Source organism: Grus americana, chromosome 5, assembly GCF_028858705.1.
Source record: "Grus americana isolate bGruAme1 chromosome 5, bGruAme1.mat, whole genome shotgun sequence".
NCBI classification, from domain to species: Eukaryota; Metazoa; Chordata; class Aves; order Gruiformes; family Gruidae; genus Grus; species Grus americana.
Genome location: NC_072856.1, coordinates 38,268,324 through 38,293,214, shown reverse-complemented (window position 1 = coordinate 38,293,214; position 24,891 = coordinate 38,268,324). Strand labels below are relative to the sequence as shown.

The 24,891-nt window shown below is 38.9% G+C and overlaps 1 protein-coding gene across 2 annotated transcripts in view; it reads left to right on the top strand.

Annotated features, from left to right (window-relative positions):
* Positions 1-24,891, top strand: part of STXBP6 (syntaxin binding protein 6) — a 141,123-nt gene that overhangs the window by 111,549 nt on the left and 4,683 nt on the right. For both annotated transcript variants that reach the window (XM_054827906.1, XM_054827905.1), the window contains one exon: positions 22,382-22,539. In XM_054827906.1, coding sequence (XP_054683881.1) covers positions 22,382-22,539 — 158 coding nt within the window. The remainder of the gene's footprint in view (positions 1-22,381; positions 22,540-24,891) is intronic.

Sequence of the window (24,891 nt, the reverse complement as noted above, 5' to 3'; positions counted from 1 at the left end):
CTTTTTGATCTGTATAACTGAGACAAGATAATATAGAAAGTATTAAGCAATATATTTTCTTGCCTTTTCTGAAGAATGAAGGTATAAGTGAGGTGTTATCATCAAGATGCAGAATATTACTGTTTGTCATAGAAATAGGAAAAAAAATTGTGTCGAAATTCCCAGATTTTGGTGTTTACCGAGCCAGAATGGAGTTCTGTGCTTTTGTAGTAATTACTGGTTCTGAAAGTTCCTTGTTGGTTAGATTTTTTTATTAAGTATAAATATTAGTTAGTATTGATTTTTTATTAAGTATAAATGTTAGTTAGTATTGATTTTTATAAATGTATTAAAGTTTTAAAGTTTTCAAGTTTAATTTCTCAGTTTGGAAGAACATAAAGGTTGTGATAATATAAAATGGATCCTAATTAGGATATTTCCTTAATTTATAGCCGATCCGCACTATATAATAACATCCTGTCCTGGTGTCAATGCCAGTATTTAAAAACATCAACAGGAGTTGAAATAGAGAAGATAAGGTTTTTTCTGAAAGACATTTGTGACCTGTCAATTTGGCTCTTAATCTTTGTGCTATATATGCTCCAAATTTTAATTATCAGTTCCTAATTTCTGTAATTTCAACTACACTTTAAGCTTCAGTACTGTATTTTGGTGGCAGGAGGGTGGGGACATCAAACTATATGGTGATGTTGAACCCTAGAAGAAACCAAAGTGTGTGAATGTAATTGGCTTGAAAAATTACGGATTATATCTTATCCTTTTCTTTAATAGAACATTTATTAGCACTAAAACCAGATCAAGACAAAAAGATCAAAGGCAGAAAGAAAATAAAAAGCGCTTAGCTTATGAAAATCCTTATTTAATGTGCTGCCTATGTAAAAACATTTAACAGAGTAGCTGTCTGAAGGTATGAATATAATAATGATTTTATTAATAAGCAAAGATCAGAAGTGTCGTGGTTTAGCCCAAGCCACCAGCTGAGCACCACGCAGCCACTTGGTCACCCCTCCTCCCTTGGTGGGATGGGGAGAATTGGAAGAAAAAGGTAAAACTCTTGGGTTGGGATAGGGACAGTTTACTGGGACAGCAAAGTAAGAGGAAAACAACAGCAGCAGTACTTAGAATGTACGAAGCTGCTGATACACAATGCAATTTACTCACCCTATGACTGGACACCCAGTCCATCCCCGTGCCACCATTCCTCCCCATATGCTGAGCATGATGTCATATAGTATGGAATACCCCCTTTGGCTAGTTTGGATCACCTGTCCTGGCTGTGTCCCCTCCCAGCTTCTTGTGAAAATTAACTCTTAGCTGAAAACCAGGACAGGCAGTAATCGATTATTCTCTTGCTCTTCTGATCATCAAGCAAACCAGTAATTATTGAGGCTTAGGGAATGTCTTTGTTGTACAGCTACTCCTGTTAGCCTGCTGCAATATTACATCCCTTTGAGAAGGTGGTAATGCATACAGCTAGGCAGACCGCTAATCTGATCTGCTGTGGCAGTTCTATTCACTTCACTCCTCTATAAATAAAATACAATTGCTTTATAATGCAGTTGTGCTGAACTGCTGTCCTATCTGTAGTGCCTTCCAGTACCTTTGAGCCATAGGCTTGTGTGTATTTTGTTTCACTGGGTGTCTTGGTAAATATTTTCCTAGGAAACTGCATTTAAACTGAATCTATTGTTTATTGTAGCTTGCAAGTTACTGTACTGTCACTTTTGGTGCATTAGAGTTCTGCTTGAAAAAGTGCTTTTGTGGAAGAAAGTAACAGCCTGTAAAAATATACTCGATAGAAAAAGTTTCTGCATGTTAGTCAGGTCAGGAATCTGATTCCAGGAGAAAGCACAGTGTTACAGTGCTACCTATGACAAGAAAAGGCTTTTGTGGGTCCCTTGTTGCATTGCAGTGAACACTAGAGATCACATCCTCCAGCTATAAAGGTCACTATATTTCAGATTAAATGTAACTGCCTGGACTCATAAACTAATGATGACATAGATAAGAAGTTTGCAATGTTTTGGAAATGCTCGCTGCAGGTAGCTGGTATTTGCTGTGCTTCCCTAAAGAAAATTGCTGATAAGTAAGCTGAAGAAAAGTGAATGTTTTTCTTCTTTACTGATTGGTCTTTGCACACCTGAGTTATTATTTACTCAGTTTGTCAGTCCTGTAAGCCCACCTCAAGGACTACTTAAAGTGCTTCTTACCCCAGAGGTGGAATTTATCTTGAATGTGATTTGTGATAATAGTGGCAAAGCTACTCACTGCCAGTTTCACTCTGATTTGCTATACTGAGATATCTTTTACTGTTTCACCTTGCATAGCTTCATTAGTTTAGTGTTTTTAATAGATTTTATCATAGAATCATAGAATGGTTTGGGTTGGAAGGGACCTCAAAGATCATCTAGTTCCAACCCCCCTGCCACGGGCAGGGACACCCTCCACTAGACCACGTTGCCCAAAGCCCCATCCAACCTGGTCTTAAATGCTTCCAGGGATGGGGCATCCACAGCTTCTCTGGGCAACCTGTTCCAGTACCTCACCACTCTCACAGTAAAGAATTTCTTTCTAACCTCTAATCTAAATCGACCCTCCTCCAGCTTAAACCCATTACCCCTTGTCCTGTCACTACACTCCCTGATAAACAGTCCCTTTCCAGCTTTCCTGTAGGCCCCCTCAGGTACTGGAAGGCCACAATTAGATCTCCCCGGAGCCGCCTTTTCTCCAGGCTGAACAATCCCAACTCTCTCAGCCTGTCCTCATAGGAGAGGTGCTCCAGCCCTCTGATCAGCTTCGTGGCCTCCTCTGGACTCGCTCCAACAGCTCCATGTCTCACTTGTACTGGGGCCCCCAGAGCTGGACGCAGCACTCCAGGTGGGGTCTCACAAGAGCCAAGTAGAGGGGCAGGATCACCTCCCTCGACCTGCTGGTCACACCTCTTTTGATGCTGCCCAGGACACGGTTGGCTTTCTGGGCTGCAAGCGCACACTGCCGGCTCATGTTGAGCTTCTCATCCACCAATACCCCCAAGTCCTTCTCCTCAGGGCTGCTTTCAATCCATTCATCGCCCAGCCTATAGTCATGCTCGGGATTGCGCTGACCCATGTGTGTGACCTTGCACTTGGCTTTGTTGAACTTCATGCAGTTCGCACGGGCCCACCTCTCCAGCCTGTCAAGGTCCCTCTGGATGGCATCCCTTCCCTCCTGTGTGTCGCCCACACCACACAGCTTGGTGTCATCGGCAAACTTGCTGAGGGTGCACTCGATCCCTCTGTCCATGTTGCCAACAAAGATGTTGAACAGTGCCAGTACCAACCCCCGAGGAATGCCAATTGTCACCATTCTCCACTTGGACATTGAGCAGTTGATCACAACTCTTTGAGTGCGACCATTCAGCCAATTCCTTACCCACCGAGTGCTCCATCCATCGAATCCATGTCTCTCCAATTTAGAGACAAGGTTGTCATGTGGGACAGTGTCAAATGCCTTGCACAAGTCCAGGTAGATGACATCAGTTGCCCTTCCCTTATCCACCAACACTGTAACCCCATCATAGAAGGCCACCGAGTTTGTCAGGCATGATTTGCCCCTAGTAAAGCTGTGTTGGCTGTCACCAATCACCTCCTTATTTTCCATGTGCCTGAGCATAGTCTCCAGGAGGGTCTGCTCCATTATCTTGCCAGGCACGGAGGTGAGACTGACCAGCCTGTAGTTCCCTGGGTCTTCCTTTTTACCCTTATTAAAAATGGGGGTTATGTTTCCCCTCTTCCAGTCGGTGGGAACTTAACTGGACTGCCAGGACTTCTCAAATATGATGGGGAGTCCCTGGCCACTTCATCCCCCAGTTCCCTCAAGACCCACAGATGCATGTCATCAGGTCCCATGGACTTGTGCTCCCTGAGTTGAGTACCTCAGCCTTCTCCATATCCCAGGTAACCAAGTCACCCGTTTCGTTCTGGAGGGGACCCACACTTTCCCTCATCTTCCTTTTGTCACTAGCATACCTATAGAAGCTTTTCTTGTCCTTGACATCCCTGGCCAGACTAGTTTCTGTCAGGGCTTTGGCTTTCCTAACCTGATCCCTGGCTGCTCGGACAGTTTCTCTGTATTATTCCCAGGCTACCTGCCCTTGCTTCCACCCTCTGTAGGCTTCCTTATTTTTGTTCGAGTTTGCCCAGGAGCTCCTTGTTCCATGGGGGCCTCTTGGTGTTTTTGCTTGACTTCCTCTTTGTTGGGATGCATCGCTCCTGAGCTTGGAGGAGGTGATGCTTGAATATTAGCCATCTGTCTTGGCTGCCTCTTCCTTCCAGGGCCTTGTCCCATGGTATTCTACCAAGCAGATCCCTGAAGAGGCCAAAGTCTGCTCTCCTGAAGTCCAGGGTAGTGAGCTTGCTGTGCGCCCTCCTCACTGCCCTGAGGATCCTGAATTCCACCATTTCGTGGTCACCGCAGCCAAGGCTGCCCTTGAGCTTGACATCCCCTACCAGGCCCTCCTTATTGGTGACAATAAGGTCCAGCATAGCACCTCTCCTCATTGGCTCCTCTATCACTTGGAGGAGAAGGTCGTCATCAACACATTCCAGGAACTTCCTGGATTGCTTGTGCTCTGCTGCGTTGTCCCTCCAGCAGATGTCTGGGTGGTTGAAGTCCCCTATAAGGACCAGGGCTTGTGAATGTGAGGCTGCTCCTATCTACCTATAGAGGGCTTCATCTGCTCGGTCCCACTGGTCAGGTAGCCTGTAGCAGACCCCCACTATGATGTCCCCCGCCCCAGCGCTCCCTTTAATCCTGACCCATAGGCTCTCGGTCGGCTCCTCATCCATCCCCAGGTGGAGGTCCATGCACTCCAGCTGGTCATTGACGTAGAGGGCGACAACCCCTCCTCGCCTGCCCTGCCTGTCCTTCCTAAAGACCCTGTACCCTTCCATCCCTACACTCCAGTCATAGGAGGTATCCCACCATGTCTCTGTGATGCCAATAAGGTCATAGCCTTGCAGGCGCACACACATCTCCAGCTCCTCTTGTTTATTCCCCATGCTCCATGAATTTGCGTAGAGGCATTTCAGTTGTGCCCCCTGTTGAGGTTGACTTATTGGCTGGGGTGGCTGGAATTCTTTTGACGTATCTTCCCAGTGTTACCCTGTTGGTTCCTGTTGCATCCAGAGCCCCGGCTCATCTCCTCTAGGCTTTGAGTGTGTTGTAGTACGTCCAGCACGTCTCTGAGCAGTAGGCTGAGGGCCCTCACCAGCGCCCTGTCCCTCCAACCTGGGCACATCATCCCATAACACGTCGCTGGCAAGCCTGATGTTATCCCCCTCCCCCTTTGAGCCTAGTTTAAAGCTCTGTTGATGAGCCCTGCTAGTTCCTGGGCAAGGTTTTGAAGGTACAAGTCTGGGGGAAGGCCCAGGGAACTACAGGCTGGTCAGTCTCACCTCTGTGCCTGGTAAGATTACGGAGCAGACCCTCCTGGAGACTATGCTCAGGCACATGGAAAATAAGGAGGTGATCAGTATGTGCTTAAAATGAGCTGGATGCTTGTTCTGTTTTGATTGTGCTGTGCATTAATTGATCAGTGAAAGCTGTCTTCTGGTCACCTTTGTGTGTAATAACCATGCGAGACCAACCAGAATTTCTTCATCCTTAATGGAACATTTTTTGATCTCCCTGTACTCTGACATGGAAAGTTGATCGTCCATGTTCATAATGACTGCAGAACTATTAGAAATGGAAAACAGAATTGTTTCTCTTATTCCTTAAAAAAAAAAAAAAAAAAAAAAGCAGCTGTGGGTGATGGTTAAATGAAATCTTTGAGAAGGAAAACTGCACCATTTGAATGCCCAGCTGTTTCAAAAACTAAAATCCTCCTTTTCTGTTCCTGCAACCCAATGTTTCTTATGGTTTTTTTTTCCTTTAGGTCACTGTTACTTCATTTAATGCAGCCATTTTCCCAGTCTGGAAAGTAAATGCAAGTGGTGCATCAATAGTAATAACTGCAAATAAACTACTGAAATACCTCTATGGGGCATGCTTTTGTGTGAATCCAAATCCATTTCTTAATATTTGTGAGCTTCTTAAATCATTGAGAATGAATTTTGTATAAATTTTTAAGTTGCTTGAGACAAGAAAACTTAAATGAAGCATTAAATAACAGTTTTTTCTTAATATGACAGTGCTCCAACCATTTGACCTTATCTTGTTTGAAAATCACACAGCCAGCTAGCTCATTTCAAATGCTGTGCTCAGAACCATCTGGTGCTAAAAGCTTTTTTTTTTTTTTTTTCCTTCCCAGAGTATCTTTTTGTTATCTTTTTGAATTTTGATTCATTCCAGTTTCGGTCAGAAAGGATAGGATTTGATCTGCCTCCAGAATCACTTCTTGATTTTTCGGGTAAAAATCCTATATGCCATATTTTTCTTAAATGGTCCCTGTCAAAGTCATAAGACAATAACATTACTATACATCCGAATGAAGTAAATATGAAGTGTAAATTATCTTGTCCTTGTTGTCCAGTATTGTTTCCATTCAAAAAATCATTCTAAATTTAGTACAGTGTAGTCCTTCATAACTAGCAGGAATTCATTAGTGTTGATATTTTCAGTCTTCTGTACTTCTGCTGTTACACAGATAGGAACAGTTCAGTGTATATATCCCCACCGTGTGGTTTCACAGCAATGGCTTGCTTTCTGATTTGATAGCACAGGTCGTTTCTCTTCTGAAGGATTTTAACATCTCCATCATCTTTTGCAGTTCCCATGTTGACATAAGAATGCGTAGAAGACCTTGTTTGGATAGTCTTATTTACTAATATGTAATTGCTCTTTCTGGTCATTCAGATACGATGTTAATTTGACAGCCGTGTTTTAATTTGTAATAACTATAGTATATGGGCTGTATTTTTTTTGTTTTTCATTTGTGTTTTGTGGGGGGGTTTTATTTATTTATGAGTGACTACGGTTTACATATTGCCTTCTTGTAAACCTGGTGTTCGAAAACACAGAACTCTGAATACACCAATACAGTGGAAAAAAATCAGCATTGTTTTCCCTCTAATTTATGTTCTTGCAGCTCACACTGCCTTTGAATATGGCTGACATTCCCAGGTTCAGAGCTTCAAAAAAATGAATTGGAAAATAATATTTACATGTTGGAAAAGCCCATGCTAAATCTATGTGAAGATGAAGCAAATGATACTGGTTAAACTACATTCTCTAGCTCTAGACTTTCCAGGAACTGAGGGGAAGAATGATTAAAAAAAAGTTATTCAGCACCTGGGATGTTGGGAAGTGGTCCCTTTGTTCCACAAGGTAATAAAATGTAATCCTGGAGTAGAACTTCCAAATTCAGGAGGCTGATTAGAGGAATGAAGGAATAGAACAACTAAAATAGCTTCTTTATGTGTTAATGCATAGTTAATTTTGTGTTCAGCAAAACTAAATCTACAACAAAGAAATACTAATAAGTATTTTATTGCTGAACAACGTTTCCTCCATGTTTTCATATCTATTCTCTGTTTCAATTCTGTGTACGTAACTGTTTAAAAAAAAAAAAGAAAGAGTCTGCAGGCAATGCTGTTGGATAAAATAGCCCATTCTAATTCTGTCTAATTCTGTTTTCCACGCCGTGATTTTAACAGCCATTCCATCCTACCTTAATTATATATATCCAGCGTCCACACTTGAATAGAATGTCAGTCCCTGTTCTTTGGCTGGAAGAAAAAGCTAGTTTCTGGGTGTCTAGCACCTTTCATCTGGTCTCCAGATTAACATAGATACAAAAACTTCCTCCTAACCCAGGTTTCTAAACTGTTTAGTTTTCTAACCTGGAAGAGGTAAATTAAAGTACGGAGTTGTAGACCATAAGTCTAGGTAGCAGATTAAATAGGAAAATATCTTCCAGGCTACTCAAGCCATTTGAAAAATAACCCATAAAATTTAGTTACAATGATTTAATATTTTTATGATTCTTTTTCATGGATTAGCATTATTGTTTAATGTAAAACATTAAGAAATAGAACACTGTATGTAGTCTTGATGATGTCTTAGACCAAAGTGTTTGGGTTTTTGCTGTTCAGAAATACTTCTTTTACAAAAGGATTGTTTCAGAATGCCCACTGTGGCTTGATAGTAATTTTTGAAGGATATAATTTATCAATTTTCTGTCTATCTTTCTCTTCACAGTATTTAAACTGACTCATAAAATGTAAAACAGATTGGATCTACATCACCTTCACTCGCTGTAGACTTTAAAGCATTGCATTACATCTGTGCAGCTGTAGAACATCTTCAGAGGAGAAGAGGCTTGGATATGGATGTGCCACTTCTTTGATTCCCAGGGGGGGAATCAAGTCTGAAATGACAATTCCTAAAATCACTTTCTGTTATTGAAGGTTAGAAGCTGGTCCAAGCTACCGAAAGACCGATTATACTGGCTAATCATGATAGTTCCTGTGCTGCTATTCAGGCTGTGAACAAATTCTGTGAAGACATTTGTCTCATCTATACATTCTGTTAGAAATTTTTCTTCATTAAAATAGTACATAGTTGATGGATCTATGTAATATTTTCCATTCTCTCTGCACTACCAGATCACTAACAGGATATAACATCAAATGATTTCTTTCCCTCTTTGCTTTTATTTGCATTTGACAAAAATATGAAATTAGTACCTTGGCTGGTTGCTGTTTCTGCTTACCAGTACATACCCTCAGTTTGTACACCTATATAAATGATGTTCTTTCTTCTGTTTCCTTCTCCTCTCCTCCCCCCACCCTCTAAAGGACTAGTGCTGAAATGATGCTTTAAAGCTGGCTATGTATTTGGACAGAAGGTAGAATTCTGTCAAGGGTTGACTTATGCTTTCTGTTAGGAGTCGTTGCTATTCTGACCTGGACAGGTTTTTAGTAGCATATCCTTCCACTCCTGCTGAATAAAGGTCACTAGTATCTTTCAGACTTCCATTACACCCCTTCAGAAACCATAGCAGACTCCTCTTCATTCACTATGAACTTCAGCTCTAAGTTACTTAGCTGTTGAGCACCTGGACACTGTGATTGTTCCGTGTGGTTCATGTTTGGTAGTGGTGCAAAAGTGAAGAAACTTTATTCCCTTCGTGTCTTATTTAGAACATTTCCACAAAACTGAGAAAAAACGCTCATGCAGATAAGTTGAGCATACTAGTAAGTAGAGTACTATCAGTAGTCTAGTTACAGCAGTCTTGAAATCAGAGCGTTTACTCAGGTCCTCAGGTGGACCTTCCAGCCTCTTCAGAGCTTTGTGCAGCTGGGATGATATTACTTGCAAGACGCTGGCTAGCTAGCAGTCCAGATCTGGAATGGCTACGTAGGCTGCAGTCGCTGCAGGATTCTGAAATATAGACACATTCTTCAGTCAGTCAATCCAGAAAGAGTACATAGCTTCCTTTTTCAGTTTTCTTTCCACTAAATAGGGCTAAAAAAAAGTGGGATGTTACCCACTATACTGGTGGGGGTTTTGTCTGTATGCGTGTTTTGAGATATTTTTGTGGAACTTAAAATGTATTGTGGAAATCTAAAGAGCTGAGAGGCCTAATGAGAGCAGAGGTAAAAACTGATCTCAGTTGTCAATAAAGCTTATCTTATTTTGTTATTTGTTGATGAAGGTTTTGCAGCTGAGCAGTTAGGATTATCATTTTGCCTCCTATGTTCTTTATAATCAATAGGACCCTTTTAAAAGTGTAATGTTATGATTCGCAAGGAATTTTTTGCTATTGTTAGAAATAACTTGGAAGCATCTGTTTAACTCTTAGGGTGTAGATATTACTTAACTAGTGGCAGCAATAAAACATGCTGAGATATGTTAAACTTTTTTTTTTTGCCTTAAAAGTACAAGATTACAGATATATAAAAAGAAATTGTATGCAAATGTAAATAACAGATTCAAAAGCAATAAAGTGACAAGCTAGGGTTCTATTAGAACATGTTGTTACAGTATAAAATACTCTAAATTACTAGAATTAATGTTATAGGCTACGTCTCAGATGTTGCAGATCAGGAAGACTGAAAAGTATGGGGTCATATTTGAAGAGGTTTATAGAGAGTTAAAGAGTGCTTATAATCTACTGGTTGTTTTTTCTTTTTTCTTTCTATTTTATACGCTTTGGACAAAATCCTGAATTAGATAGATTTTTAATCTATAAGTCTCTCCGCTTCAAAATAATAGGCAATATTTGCTAACAGTTACCAGACTTTGGTAACTAATGCTTCTTTTGAAGGTCATAAACTTTCCAGATTCAGGTGCAAAGACCTACAGAAGTGTTTTGTTTACTTTCAAAGAAGGTGGCAGTCCATGGAAATCCTCCTGTTCAGACTGAGTTAGGAGACTTCCAGATTTTAAGGCTCAAATTTAAGTTGGGAAGGATGTTATCCTTGAAAGATAAATTGAGAAATTGATGTTCAGATTTAAATCTGAAGCCTCAAGTATTTCAAAGTTATAATTAAATTAATAAGTCCAGTAAAGATACTAATTTCTATGAATGTTCTTTCTTTCGGATCACTTAGTCATCCTTTCTGGCTGATAATTTAAATATTGAAATTATCTAGAGAACATTCCATTCATGTGATACAGGAATTCATTAAGTTGTAAGAGGGTATTATAGGATTACAATCACAGAAATACTATTTCTGTAATCTTCTACTTAGTAACTCTAGCTGTTTAATAAGGCTTCCACATGGCTATTTAAGAGAGTTCAGAAACGTTTTATCTGTTTGGTTCTTTATTGCAGCAGTTTCTTCTTTAATTCAGAAGAGCTCCTCAACAAGGCTGCCAGTGCCGATACACATGAAAGGATGTGTAGCAGTCACTTGGCAGGAGGTGAGAAGGATGAAAAAAGGAGGGGAAGAACATGTTCGTCCTGTCGACCTTTATTATCAGCTGTTACATTACGGTACTTACAGAAAGCCTTGGGCTAATGGTAGTCTAGGAACTAACTCTCTGGTAATGATGATTTTAGCAAAACAAGTATGCTCAGTAAGGAGAGGCAGCTTATGGAAATGTGAAGTACCACCATCAGTTGGAACTTCATCAGTCTAAATATTTTTATTTGGAAATAACTAAGCTTCCTGAGTTAGAAGCCTAGAGTCCACTTAGTCTTTTATTACTATTGTGATGTTTCTGGTGGGTCATTGTTCCTTGTTGTGAACACTTTCCGTGACAGTTTTAGTGGATGAAGAAATTTTCCTTCATGTCTTCAGTTTCTCTAATGTGTTGCAGTAATGAACAGCTCTTAATTATTTTTTTCTATGTATTTTTTTCTATAGCATAATAATTTTTCCTAACAAAATTTATCATCTTGATTGCTGAATCTGGCTAATATGTGGTATTAGCCTTGACAGCCCAAGGGAGACTTTCAAATTAGGAAAACATGTGACTTCCACTTTCCCCTTTTCCTTGGAAAAAATTCCTTTTCTAGGGAGTTGAATTCCCATTTGAACAAATACTAGGTAAAGAGCTTCCTGTGCTTGCTTTCTTTTTTCTGAAGTGGTGTTTTCAGCAGTTAAGAACAGTTTGGAGGGTAGAGGGAGGAGGTGGCTTTTCCAAGGTGCTCACAAGGAGTGACTAATCAGATACAAGCTACATTCGAGTTGATATTTGTCCGCAGCTGATCAAAACAGATGGGAGAAATGTGCACAATTAGCAGAAAAAACATTCAGACATAAACGTAGCCATACCAGTCCTGAGTGACTGGGAAGCTGCTAAAAGATCGCCGTTAAATGTATAGCTCCTAGGCTACCAGGTCACATTTTCCGTGAGGGCAGCTGCTCTTGCACAGGCAATCGGTCTCAAGCCAGACACTGCATTTTTCCCGTTTGATGCATTCAAACCATTGCCCTTGACTGACTCATCCTGACCTTGACCAGTTCTCACTCAGTCTTCTTCATTCTTACTCATGAGCTACAACTTTATTTCAGCCTATGTGGTAACAGAAGGTGGTGATTTTGAATATGCTACTTACTTAAATAGTCTTTTTTGTAAATATACAGATTGAGTTTGTAGCAAACACAGAATATGCAGTCACCTACTTGATTTAGAAGTATGAATCTGTTGATAAATATACCGTGTTCCATTCCTCCATTATACCAGGTTAGTGCAGTATGTTTCTCAATAATAATAAACACTACTTAATCAGAAGATCAATCAGTAGTATTGACAGAATGACTATAAGCAGTACCTGTGTTTAGAAGAACCTGTGGTTTATCTTCAGGGCATGTTGCTACCTGATTCTGCCACCCTAAAAGAAATGTTCATACTTTGGTGAATCAAATTTCAAACAAAACAAAAAAATTGCATCTGGAGATGTGCAAACCCTTTGGATTGCCTTGACAGGGAAAAGGTGAATTAGGCTTTGTATTGGTTTTGGCTGGGATGGAGCTCATTTTCTTCATAGCAGCCAGTATAGTGCTGTATTTTAGATTTGTGACCAAAACTGTGTTGATAACACACCCGTGTTTTAGGCGAGCAGTGCTTACACAGCGTCAAAGCTTTTTCAGTTTCTCATTCTGCCTGCCCCCGGCGAGTAGGCTGGGAGGAGATACAACCAGGAAAGCTGACCCAAACTGAGCGGTTGGTCATGCCACACCGTGCCATGGAACAGCTCAGCAGCAAGAACTGGGAGTGGGGGGGTTGTTGCTCAGGGACTGGCTGGGCATTGGGCAGCTGGCGGTGAGTGAGTGTTTTTGCATCACTTCTTTTTTGGGTTCCTTCCCCCCGCCCCTTCACTTATTAAACTGTTTTTATCTCGACCTTTGAGTTTTCTTGCTTTTGTGCTTCTGATTCTCTTCCCCCATCCCTCTGGGTGGGAGTAAGCAAGCAGCTGGGTGGGAGCCAACCAGGCTCAACCCACTACAGGCTTTCATTCAAAATAGATTTTTTTTTTCATATTAAATGTAATTCTTTATAGTAGTCACTGTCTTTTTATTCTATATGGAATCTGCTTCCTCTTTCTGAATATTCCTTACAGAAAAATACTCTGATTCTGACTAGAATTTGATTGAATATTTCAGCTTGTGGTCATGAAGAAATGGAGGAAATACAGGATTTTGCCTACTGGCAGAAAAGGCTAAAAGGTTTCAACCCAAAAACCCGTACTTTTTCTTTATATGATGACATCAATGTCAATAAAAATCCGCATGGAAGTTATCCCATTTCCAGTTTCCTTTCTTCCTGCAAGGTTTTCAAAGTCTTTTCCAGCTTGCATCTTCAGATAGGAAGTTTTTCCCAAAAGTGCAAATTTCTATGTATATAGCCTGTATTTGATGTACTGGGTTAATAATCTTGACTTTAACTATTTATCATTAATATGAGCACTAATATTACCTATTGCCATTAAATGTTATTTAAAACTGATTCTAATATGCCAGGATTTATCTGTAAGAAGATATTTGCTTAAAATACAGCAAAAGTAACAGCATAATCCCCTTTCCCAGCCTTCAAAGATTAACTTAACATTTTGAGCAAAGTAAAGATAGGAGACAAATTCCTACAATAAATTGAAGCAAAGATATGTTAAATGAATTTTTCTAATTTTACTGTTTGAAATTTGAATCAGTAATTTGATCAGATCAATATCTTTGTGCCTAATGCAGGCAATCTTAAGAAACACCTTTCATAAGCAGTTTTTCTTCCTTTTCTTGGTCTTTTTCAGATTTTCTGTGGAGAAATCTGATCTGTCTTAGGTGACCCAACAGAGTAATGCTTGTGAAGCTTTAGATAACATAATATTTCACGTATCATCTATGCAACATAGCTTTCTTTTAGTATCTGTAAGGACACTTATTTTTTCAGTCAACACAAATAATCTGTGCTTATAAAAGCATTTATATTGGCTCAGCTGTTCAAAAGTATGAATAATTTACCTGACATAATTGCTATAGCAGATTGAATAAAACAGAAGAGAGTCTCAGTAGATCAGGAGGTATTCTCATTAAGAGATCTCATCAATGAAAAATCTTTTTTTTTTAATTCTAATGGGCCCCTGTGTTGTTTAATGTCACTATGTAAAATAAAAGGGCACTAGCATCAGAGATAATACTTCCATTTTCTTTCAACTGTGGCAAGAAAGTTTATCCTACTCAGCTGTCCATGGAAGGGCTTTTTATAGTCCCTTGGAGAACCATGAAAAGGGTTGGCTTTATGTAATACAACTCTTTCTAAATCTAAGATTTTGAAAGCCACATTGAGAAATTTGGATACACCTTGCTTATTAGCAATAAAAATATTGAACTGTTGAACCCTTAAGGTGACATGGGTTTTTTTTAAGACCTTATCTTTTCTACTGGATTAAATTTCATTCCCTGTGCTCTGCAGAAGTCATTCTGTTCATGTGCTGCTTTCGGGTTCTGGTCTGCTGTGATTTTTTTCTTAATTTATGTGGTTCTGGTTAGGATATGCTGAAATAGGGGAGTTAAACAGCAGAAATCATTCAGATGCATGTGTTTGGTATATCTGGAGATAATAATATTTGGCCAGGTATAAAAGTAGGGTCAGTTCTTTTCTTAGAGAAGTGTATGAAAATAATTCAATCAAGATGATACATGCAACGATACTCTCTCATGAAATCCCCAAAGCCGCAAATAGTTGGAGACTTGGAAAATATACTAGATAAGTATCACTATATATTTACCTTGCTCTAAAACTTTTTTCAAAGCATCTTCTTAAATGTCCATCAATTTTTGTTAAACAATATCTTCAGGAGTTTTCTTGGAACATAATGAGCATTCAAACCCGATCAGACCAAAATCTATTTAGCCTAGTATTTTGTCTTTGATAGCACCGATCTTAATTCATTATTTGCCAAACAAAATTGCCAATTTCCAATGCTTTTGGGGAGAGGGGGGGATACACATTCTAAAGTAAAGGTTTAAAGCATTGAAACAGGTTAAAGCATGGTTGTCTGAAGGTCATCAAACAGCTGGCTTCAGTACGGTTCCTGCCTGTAGCTAGATTAATTAAAGTGAAAGTAAAATTAAATAATATGGGCATAAGATGTGTTACTATTGGCAAGCACTACTAACTAACTTGGGATCGAGACTTTCTGTGGCTTGTTCTAGCTGGTTTGAGTCCAAAGTAATGTAGGAATCATCCAATTTCTGCTAAGTTCATAAACACTTTAGCTTTTCAGTGGGGCAAATCCCAGCTCTCATCCTTGAACAGGGAGAGAAGTTTTGCAGTGGAGCTGCTTGTAATCTAGCAGATCTAGGGGAGGTTTAGGGAAGCCTGCATCAGGGGTGTTCATGGGCTGCAGACTGCAGAGCCTGGTTAGGGGCAAGCTATCGATCAGCACTGCTGGTAGAGATATTTAGCTGGAACAACTACAACTTCCCACACAGCAACCCACACTAGAGGATTTCTTCCCCCTCAATTTTTTGCTGCTTGATCCACATTACCTTCAGGTTTAGCGTAACAAATATTATCTCTGCCAGAGAGATAACTACCAGAAACAGAATGCTAAAATAGCAGTGTTTTACTGACAAAAAGACACAAAAGGGCATTAGGTAAAAAAAAGTCTCATTGTGACTGGTATGAGCTGCCCTGCTGGTAGATTTGATATTTTTTTTTTCTCCAGTCTATTACAACTTTTTAAAGTAGTAGTCAATGAGGTTAGTATCCAGGAAATGCTGTGGATCTTTGCTGTACAGTAATTATGAGTAAGTGTTTTTCCAAACTTTTTACGAAAACCAAGATTGAGGTGGATAAAAAAGGTTTGACAATTCAAAAAGAAAAAAACCAAGCAAACAAAAAAAAACCCCAAACCACTTCAACTTGGAGACACGCAAATGACTAGTAATTTTTGTCAAGCCTGGAATCTGAAAATGAATGCTTGACATTGACAACTAAGACAACATCCAACATGAATAGCCATATTATGTGTAGGGCTGAAGATTAAGTGAGATTTTCATGAGTTTGAATTCTGTTTGCATGCATAGAGAAGCTTTAGTATTTAACAATTATTTGAACCAGGTAATAATTCTGTGCTGAAAACTTCAATTGCTAGTTAACTTGAAAGACATTTTTTACCTTTGTACAGCTACTGAGCAAATCCTTGTGAAAAACTTTTCTAGACACACAGAGGGCAAGGAGTGCTGGCACCAGAGATTTGTTAAAAGCAAATTGCTCCCGACCAGCTTGTCTTCTATGATGAAGTGACTGGCTCGGTGGATGAAGGGAGAACAGCAGATGCCTTTTTCCTTGACTTCAGCAAGGCATTCAACACATTTTCCTTTAGCATCATCATAGCAAAGCTGGGGAAATATAGACTGGATAGGTGAACAACAAGGTGGGTGGACATCAAGGGTAATGGTCAGCAGTTCAAAGTGCAAATGGTAGCCAGTTACTGTTGGCATTCCTTTTATGTCAGCACCAAGGCCCGTGCTATTTATTATTAACAGCCTGGATGGCAGGATGAAATGCTATGAGAGACCTAAGAAATTAACTGTGGTTCTTTAAGGGGAAAATTTATTATATTTCTGAAGTTCATTGAAAAATGGATGCATTATTTTTGAAAATCACAGAACTGCTTGACCTGAAATTACTGTTTATCTTGAGCATTTTTCCCATGCTTAGGTAACTTGGCAGTAAGAGATTTGAAACATGCAGACACAAGATCAAAATATTAGCAAACTGGGGTTTTTTTCTTTGTAATTTTCTTCATAATTTAGTCAAATTTGATGTATGTATATAGAGTCTAATAATAATAATAATTGGTATGAAGGGTTAGAAAGCTGTTATAACTAAACAAAGCATTTAAAGCTGGTCTGTTATATAAGTCAAATCATTCACCATTAATTTTAGATGGAAATTAAAAAGGTGATTTATTTACAAAATTCCTTTTTGAAGCTATATTCTGTTTTTGTTTTTGAAGCTATATTCTGTTTTTGTCACCTCCATTTTTAAGGAGTGATGAGATAAACTGTAAAGTAATCTTAATTCCTAGCTATAAATAGAAATACAGTTTCAAGGCTTTTTTCACTATTCTTTGTCAGGAAACCCGGAATTTATCTTCATCTCTTCCCCTCTTACTGTTTTTTTTTATATTTTGCTTTTGTCAATTTAAACCATTTTTTCAGTGTTTAAGTAATTTGGAAAGAGAAATAACACAATACTATACAGCCTCTTCCATTCTTCAGACCACTTTCCCACTTACAGAAAGCATCTCTGTGACGCTCCCTTCTTTCACAAAGATATGTTCATTCTTAGTTGTTCAGCACCTTTTTCTTCTTAGAGTCCTGTAGTTTTGTATTGCTATTTTAATTGTTAATGCTTTCAGTTCTTACATGAGGAGTGCACAGGAAGTTAACAAAACACAAAATAGTGAAGGAGAAAAAACCCCATTCTTTGTATTTACAATCACTGTTTTGAAACTTCTGTTGAACTTTTAGTATGTGTAGGCATATAGAATAATTATGTTGTGATAGAGGTGGTCTTGTTAATGAACTGATTGTCATTATGCTTTTAACCTTTATTCAGTGACACAGGCCCGGTTTTATGCAGTTCAATGGGAACCATGATATCTCTTTTCTTTAAATAAAAAGTTTTCATGTGACAGACGGAACTTCTTAATTATCATAGCTAATTGCATTTATTTCCTTCTCAGAAGAAGGTAGTTGCTAAATGCTATGTTAATGCATATACAATTAAAAAGTAAATGCTTGCATTTACAAATCAGACACTGTAAAGCCTTATCGCTAATGTATGGATAAATCACGGCATTGAACTGAAATACATTTGATGTGGCTCATAGAGAACTCCATGAACCTTTCATGAATGTGTGTTAAAACAAATCATGCAAACTAAATAATGGTATCTCTAGAGGCCAATTAGTTTCTTCAACAAATAGACCAATTCCCATGTGATTGATGATAGTATTTCTATATCTTTCAGCTGTTGGTTATGGTGGGTTAAGGATACACTTTTCTCTTGTGCATAATAAAAGGCCTAAAGCAATGTCACCTGATTTCATGGGTTGCAAGACCCTCTGATATAGCTTGTGATCATAAGAACCAAAAATTTAAAAATGAGTCTGAGAGGAGCTTCCTGCAAAGTGTTATTTCTTCAGTTTTTATGTCCATAAGCAAGGAACAATTCTAGGACCACTGCCCTAAAGCACTCATCCAAAGACCACTGCCCTTCTGCTATTTCTGCACCTTTGGGCCTCAATAGGGTTGTGTATAATTATGCAGGTCACTACTTGAATTTTCTAAGGAGAGAGGGGAGTTTAATTCCAATAGTTTATATTTCACTACGGCAAGCTCAAAATAAAATGTATAATTTGCTTAGCAAATTGGATTACCCAGCTGTGTAGCTATTGATTGATTTGGAAATCTGCATGTTCCTTTCCTCTGGGTAGACAACTTCAGATAATAAGACAAGAAAGTATTATAGAAGAAATAGCTGTATTAGAAGTGACCTTATTAAACCACTTGAGTAACTGAAAATAAATTAGCACTATGTTTCTGTGCTTTTATAGACAACAAAATTAGACCTAAGAAATCCACTGAATTAAGCTTGATTTGTTTAGTTTTTAGCTGAAGTTGGCCTAAACATACATTCTTTGCTGATACTAGAAATTAATATTATCTTAATACTTTATATTAAACTCAGTATAAATACATGTTTTCCCCATGTTGTCTGGCAATATTTGCTCTACTTACTCAGTGAGTCTGCAAATACTGTTAGATAGGGAAAAGCTGTGTGCTTGCCCTTAATAGAGACTTCAAAAAGCTGTTTAATAAAGTGACAAAATATGTAACCTTTTCTATTTTCCTTTCATGTTTATTTGAAAGAGAAAAGTCTGTAGTCTCAACTGCTGGGATCTATTCTGCAGAAGTACAGAAAGATATACGCGCTCCAAAAAAAGGAGCATCTCTGTATACCTTGGAAAAAGCAGCATCACAAGCAGGCAACTCTGCTCAGTAAAGGCTGTAGCCATGCAAAATTTGAGATCACAGGCCCTTGGAGCTGAGCATCTTGGGAATAATGTGAGTGCTTTCCTAGAAAAAGCAACTCAGAATATCAGCTGGCCCATACCCTTATTTTGGTGGATTTTATCTCATCTTGCAAGTATTGTAAAATCTCTTTCCTGAGAAGATGTATGTGACAAGCTCTTAAAAGTCTTCCATTGAGGAGCTTGTATCTCTAACCTAGTAGATGAGAAGTCCTGAAATCCCTCAGACCCTTCACAGAGCCAAAAAAAAAAAAAAGACGTGATTAACAGCAGTTGTCACGTCTTTGGTAAAAATTAAGCAAAGATCTCCAGACTCAAAGACGTTGACTGTGACATTTTTTTCTTCAGTGGCTCAGTGCAGGTGGTTGGCATAAGTTTACACCTAAGTGGGTATAGTTCAGGCAGTTTTGTTGTTCAGTCGTGGAACAAACTTCTCTAAAGATCTTGAATCATAGTAGTTATCTCCTGGGCAGCTTAAAAATTTGGCAGGTTATAGGTGATTTGTCCATAGGAACGATGTTCCAATACATCCAGGACAAGCATTGCTATTCTTGCAGTGATACTAATATAAGGACAAGGCATAATCAGTCATATCAGAAACCACCTACACATGCTCTAGAAATACACTGATGAAATTCAATAGGCTACTGACACATGGGTTTCTGTGTTGTTCATAGATTAGAGTGGATTTTTTTAATGGGGTTTATTCAAAAGTAGTTCTCCAAAACAGTCTCAGAATAGCAGCTTCACTGCCCGTAGAAAAATACCGCAGATCTTACCTGGAGAGAACATGATACTGTATTAGGTAGAAAGAAAAATAATTATTATCATTGAGTCAAACTTCCAAGTTCTTTATTCTCTGCTGAAAACAGGTATCAGTCTTTGGCCACAAATCTTGATATTTTCAGGAATATAGAAAATACAGAATATTTTCATTCTGCAGTTTCCTGTTGATATTGACAGAAGGTCAGCAGCCTGTGTTAACTTTTAGTCCCAAACACATTTTGAGACTTCAGAAGATGCTTAGTTTTGTAAAGCTCTCCCTGTACCCTGCTTCCCTTGAATTCAGCAGAAGCTTTGTGATCTTGTAAAGCAATAACAGAGTTAATCCACTGTTGACAGCTTTTAAAACTCTCCAGGAAACTAGCACTGATTTATACAAGAGGTTAAAGCCTTTAAACCACACCACCAAAAAAGGAAAACTATTTCCAGTGCAGTGTTGCCCAGTACACATGTTTATTGGAAAAGTTACCTGAACGGAAGCCAAAATAATCTCCTAAAGACTGGCTTTGAATGAGCAAATTATGAGTAAGATACCAATTGACTGAAAAATCTTGAAGTAAGAAGGTGTACAATATTTCAAGTTGTTCGGTTTTATCAGGCTCCTCAGTGTCTGAGGAAAGACACCACTTGAAAAGATAAAGTTTAATTTCTGTCTCTGCAAATTCCAACTCCCAATATTCTTAGATATTCATCTTTTCAACATTAATGCCAATCGTTATTTTCCTTCTCTACATGCATCCTCTTTGTTCCATGCAACAATAGGGAAAAAAAAACCAAACACAAGCCCGTGACTGTTCCGCATCCTATACATGCATTATTTTTAATTACTGATGTGAAAAATGTAACAATATTGATATACAGGAGGCCAGGGTGCTCTCTGCTTCATATTTCTCATACTGACTCATCATATGTGAGTCACCGTGTGTAGGTTCTTGGGTCCCTCCTCCACCTCCAGAGTGAGACTAGTTGTGGTTTAGTTTAATAAAGTTTTAAGGCAATTTTTTTGTCTCAGGAGTTCATGCTCTGCAGCTTGTACTGTTGTTCCACAGGGTGCTTGGGTCAGCCTTCAGTTTCACTCCTTGTTTGTTTGTGGTTTCTAAGGAAAGGAGCATTATCTGTAAAATGAGTCTGAATGGGTCTTTTGTTCTTTTTCCTTAAGAAAATAACCCTTTGGATTAAATGTTTGGGTTTTATTTTTTAACCTGGCAATATTTTTGAGGTAGATACGCTTTTCAGATTAACGATAAAAGCAGTCGGTTTGTGTTTATTTTCACTTGTCTCTGTATGTCCGTAAGAGCAACAGACTTGGTTAGAACAGAGATTTGCTCTAGTGCTCGGTTCTGCTTCATGTGTTGAACTAGTTCCGTACCTTTACCAGCATGATTCATTTAAAAGCATTACATATTTGCTTTTAATGCTGTGAAAAAAGGCTCTGTGTGACGACAATATTTGGGGCAGTTTAGGAAACGGGCAGTGGTTAATACTCTGTATCTGCTTTCTGGTGCTCTCAGTGCTGTTGTATATGTCTAGGCAACAAATTTCTAGGTAACAAATTCCCTGTAAGGTAATTAAGTTTTAAAGCTTGTGGAAGACACCAAGGGAGGACTGTCTTGTGAAAAGCTGAATTTTAGTAGTCCTTTTGCTCAAAAGGCTAAAGGATAGGACAAAATAATTCTTTTGTCCTACGTGTATTTTAATACATACCAGTTCATATTGATAACGTGTAACTTACTGTGAAGAGTTTTCAGTTTGTATTGTGGTTCAGATTATAAATGTTCATTGGCAGTTCATTCCAGAAAGAGGATAAACCTGTTGAGAAGCAGTATAGAAAGGAGTAGTGTAAAGAGCGAGCATTTAAAAGGGATAAATGTAGAGGAGAAATGCAGTTCTGTTGAAAACTTGAAGAAACATTGTGTGCCAGAGAAGAAACAGAGAAACTGGTGAGTTGATTTGGATGGTAAAGCTAAAGGCTTAGAAGATACTGAGCCTTGCTGGGACTTAAAATACTGAGGTTTAAATAAAGTATGTTGTCACATGAAAGATGGCCGATGCTCCATGTGGAGAAGGGTCAGAGGTAGATAGATCCGAGCAGCGTAAAATAACTGTAGTGATAGTGTTTGGGGTGCACTTGTAAATGAAGTATTATTCTAATAATTAGAATACAGGAAAAAATGGTGAATTCCTACAGACGTGTTCCATGATGTCAATCATTTATTCTCTAAGGAAATAGTATAACTTCCAAAGAAAGTTAATCTATATTAACATGAGAGTGTTGTGAAGAAGCTGTGTGCACTTGTGAACGGTTTCATTGGTTTTATTGAAGTAGCTTCCTGAGATGATGTATGAGCGTAAGGCTTAAAAAAGTAATACATGGCTATGTCTACTGCTTCCTTATAGTCCCCAAGTATTATGTTGCCATATGGTACTTGTTTATAATTTGCTAATAATATGGTTTGAGTGAGAAAACAGTAACTTATCCCATTATCCAGAATACCTCTAGGTGGTAAACTAGCAGATAACACATCAGCTCTAGTACATTATAAATTAAAATAATTGTATTTAATACAAAGCATATATATATATATTTGGATGTTCTAATAGTTTCTTTCGGTATTGCAGGAAACAGCATACTCCATTCAGCAGCAGATAGTGTGACAAGTGCCGTACAGAAGGCAAGTCAGGCTTTGAATGAGCGTGGTGAAAGGCTAGGTCGAGCAGAAGAGAAGACAGAGGAGCTGAAAAACAGTGCTCAGCAGTTTGCAGAAACTGCACACAAGGTAAGATTTTGGTGGAACAAGGCTCTCGGTAAGTCAGTCGCACATTCCTTTATTGCGAGGAGAGGAAGCTCTAGAAAGAACTGCCGTCAGTCGGTGTTTACAAACAGCTTGCTGTTTTCCTTGACACCGTTCCTCACTCGGCGGTTTTCTTCTATATGACTTCTGCTATGCATAGATCTGAGGTTTGCTGCGTTCCCACTTGAATTGAAAGTACCTATCTTCACCTTACTGAAGCATATTTCAAATCCATCTTCCCACTACTGTTTGGAACCATTCCTCATACTTTGTGCAGCAGTATAGTGAATTTGTTGTTAGTCCCCTTTGATAAGCAGTAATAGGTCTGCGACTGTATTTCTGAAGAGGTATCTTTTTACGTCGGAAAGTTATTTATGAGGATTTTGAAGAATTATTTTGTCTCAGGAATGTATGGATATTCCCTATTCTTGGTGGAAGGTATTGATAGTACTGTGCCTGTTGCTTCTGCATTGTATAACGGTGCTGAGCTTCCACCTCTGTGACAGAAACTCTAGGCATCCACAGCATTTGATTCGGTGGCTGTGTAACACATCGACGGCAGACAGAATGCTTTTCAAAAAAAAAAAAGGTTAAAAGTTTTCTCACATGAGCAACCATTTTAGCATTCAAGCTTGACAGTTTTGCTGCTTAGCACATACGTTAGGCTTTATCATGCTTATGCCAAACAGTGCCTGGCTACTGCAGTAGCACTAGAAATCCTGGTTTGATATCTGGCAGTTCTATACAAGCCTCTGTCTTACATAGTCTTGAAAATGTCACAAAGCAACCATTTTAATATTTACGAGGATAATCCTGTACTTAGTGGTCCATTTAGATTAGCATGGTTCAGCTTAATGCCGTGGGTATGGTACAAGCCTGCTGTTGGACTCTTCCATCTACCACCGCCTTCTTTTTTCTTCTAATACCACCTTTTTTTCTTACCCGGCCCCACCCCGCAGTGATGATAACTATGCCAGCTCAGAACACCAACCTTATACGGCAGCTCCCAGCACTTCTAGGATAGGGGGCAACAAACAGGTTTGCTGCTTTAGAGTAATGCGCAGAGTGCTGTTTGGTAGGCAGTTCAAAAATGAAGAGAGCCACTGACGGTTGGGCCGCTGTGAATCTTGATTAAGATTCAAATAGGTTTCGCTAGCATGTGCTGCCCTTTCATCTTCCACATGTGCAGAGCAGCAGTACCACGTACAAAGACATGCTGAAAGCAGAAATAAATCTTTTCGACAGGTTTTATTAGGGAAATCTTATTTTAAAAAATCTCAGGATTGAAGTATGCAGTATTGTAATGAAAATACCATCCTTGATAGATAGCCTGTGATGTACCACATTAAAAATAAAACTTTACAAAATCCTGATCTAATAATTCAAAATAAAAATTGGAGGGAGACATAGCAGGAATGGTGGAGAAGCTGAAAACATCCGCAATGCAAGTATTTTAATTTTTTTGTCAAATAAAAAAATATGGGAAAATTCTCAGTCAGGATTTTTTTACTGGTCATTAGAGTTTACATTTCTCTGTGGGAGTAAGCTAGAACAGTTTCTGCAGGAAATGTTTAAGTAATGCAGAATAGAAAAGGATAATCTCCATTTGGACTGTGTGCTGGGCTGGGATTGATGAAACCTTCCTCCCAGTCATTCTGCAGATGACCAGTCTTCCTCATCTGAGTGTGAGGCCATGTGCTGTTGAAGCTATCCCAATTACCAGCTGCCTGAAGCAGGAGTGTGACAGTCTTTCAGTGAATGATAGTTAAGGGTTTGTAATAAATGCTTGGGGTTTGTCTTTTTAACAAGAAAATAACATCACTGTAAAATAACATCATCATTTGGAGAAAACAAAATATAGTTTAGTTCTTACAGGACTGCAGGTGAACACTTGTCATCTTAATGATCTGAGTAAAATGGGGTTAACAACATTTTTTTCTTGCAAAATTTCCTGTATTGGTGCCCCAAGTCGTGAATTGTATCTGAGAGGTGCAGTAGTGTTGCAGTTCCTCTACTGTTATCTCACAAAAATGCATAGGGCAGCCACCCAGGAATGTATTAATTTAGAGACTAATTTAGATTTTGGTTTATGGTGGTGTGCTTTGATTTGCAAGAGAGTTTTGTTGGGGTTTTGGTGGAACATTTAGGAATAAGTACAGTATTGTTTCTTGTTAATGTTCTGCTGGTTAAGGCTTTGAGGGGCAGCTGCTACTCAGACCTTAGATGTTGTTTGTACAGAAAAGAAAGCACACTACTCCGGTGAAATCAGAAAAGCGAGGTCTAACTGAGTGTTGCTTAAATGGCAAAATTGCAACTTTCTGGCCAAACAGTGACAGT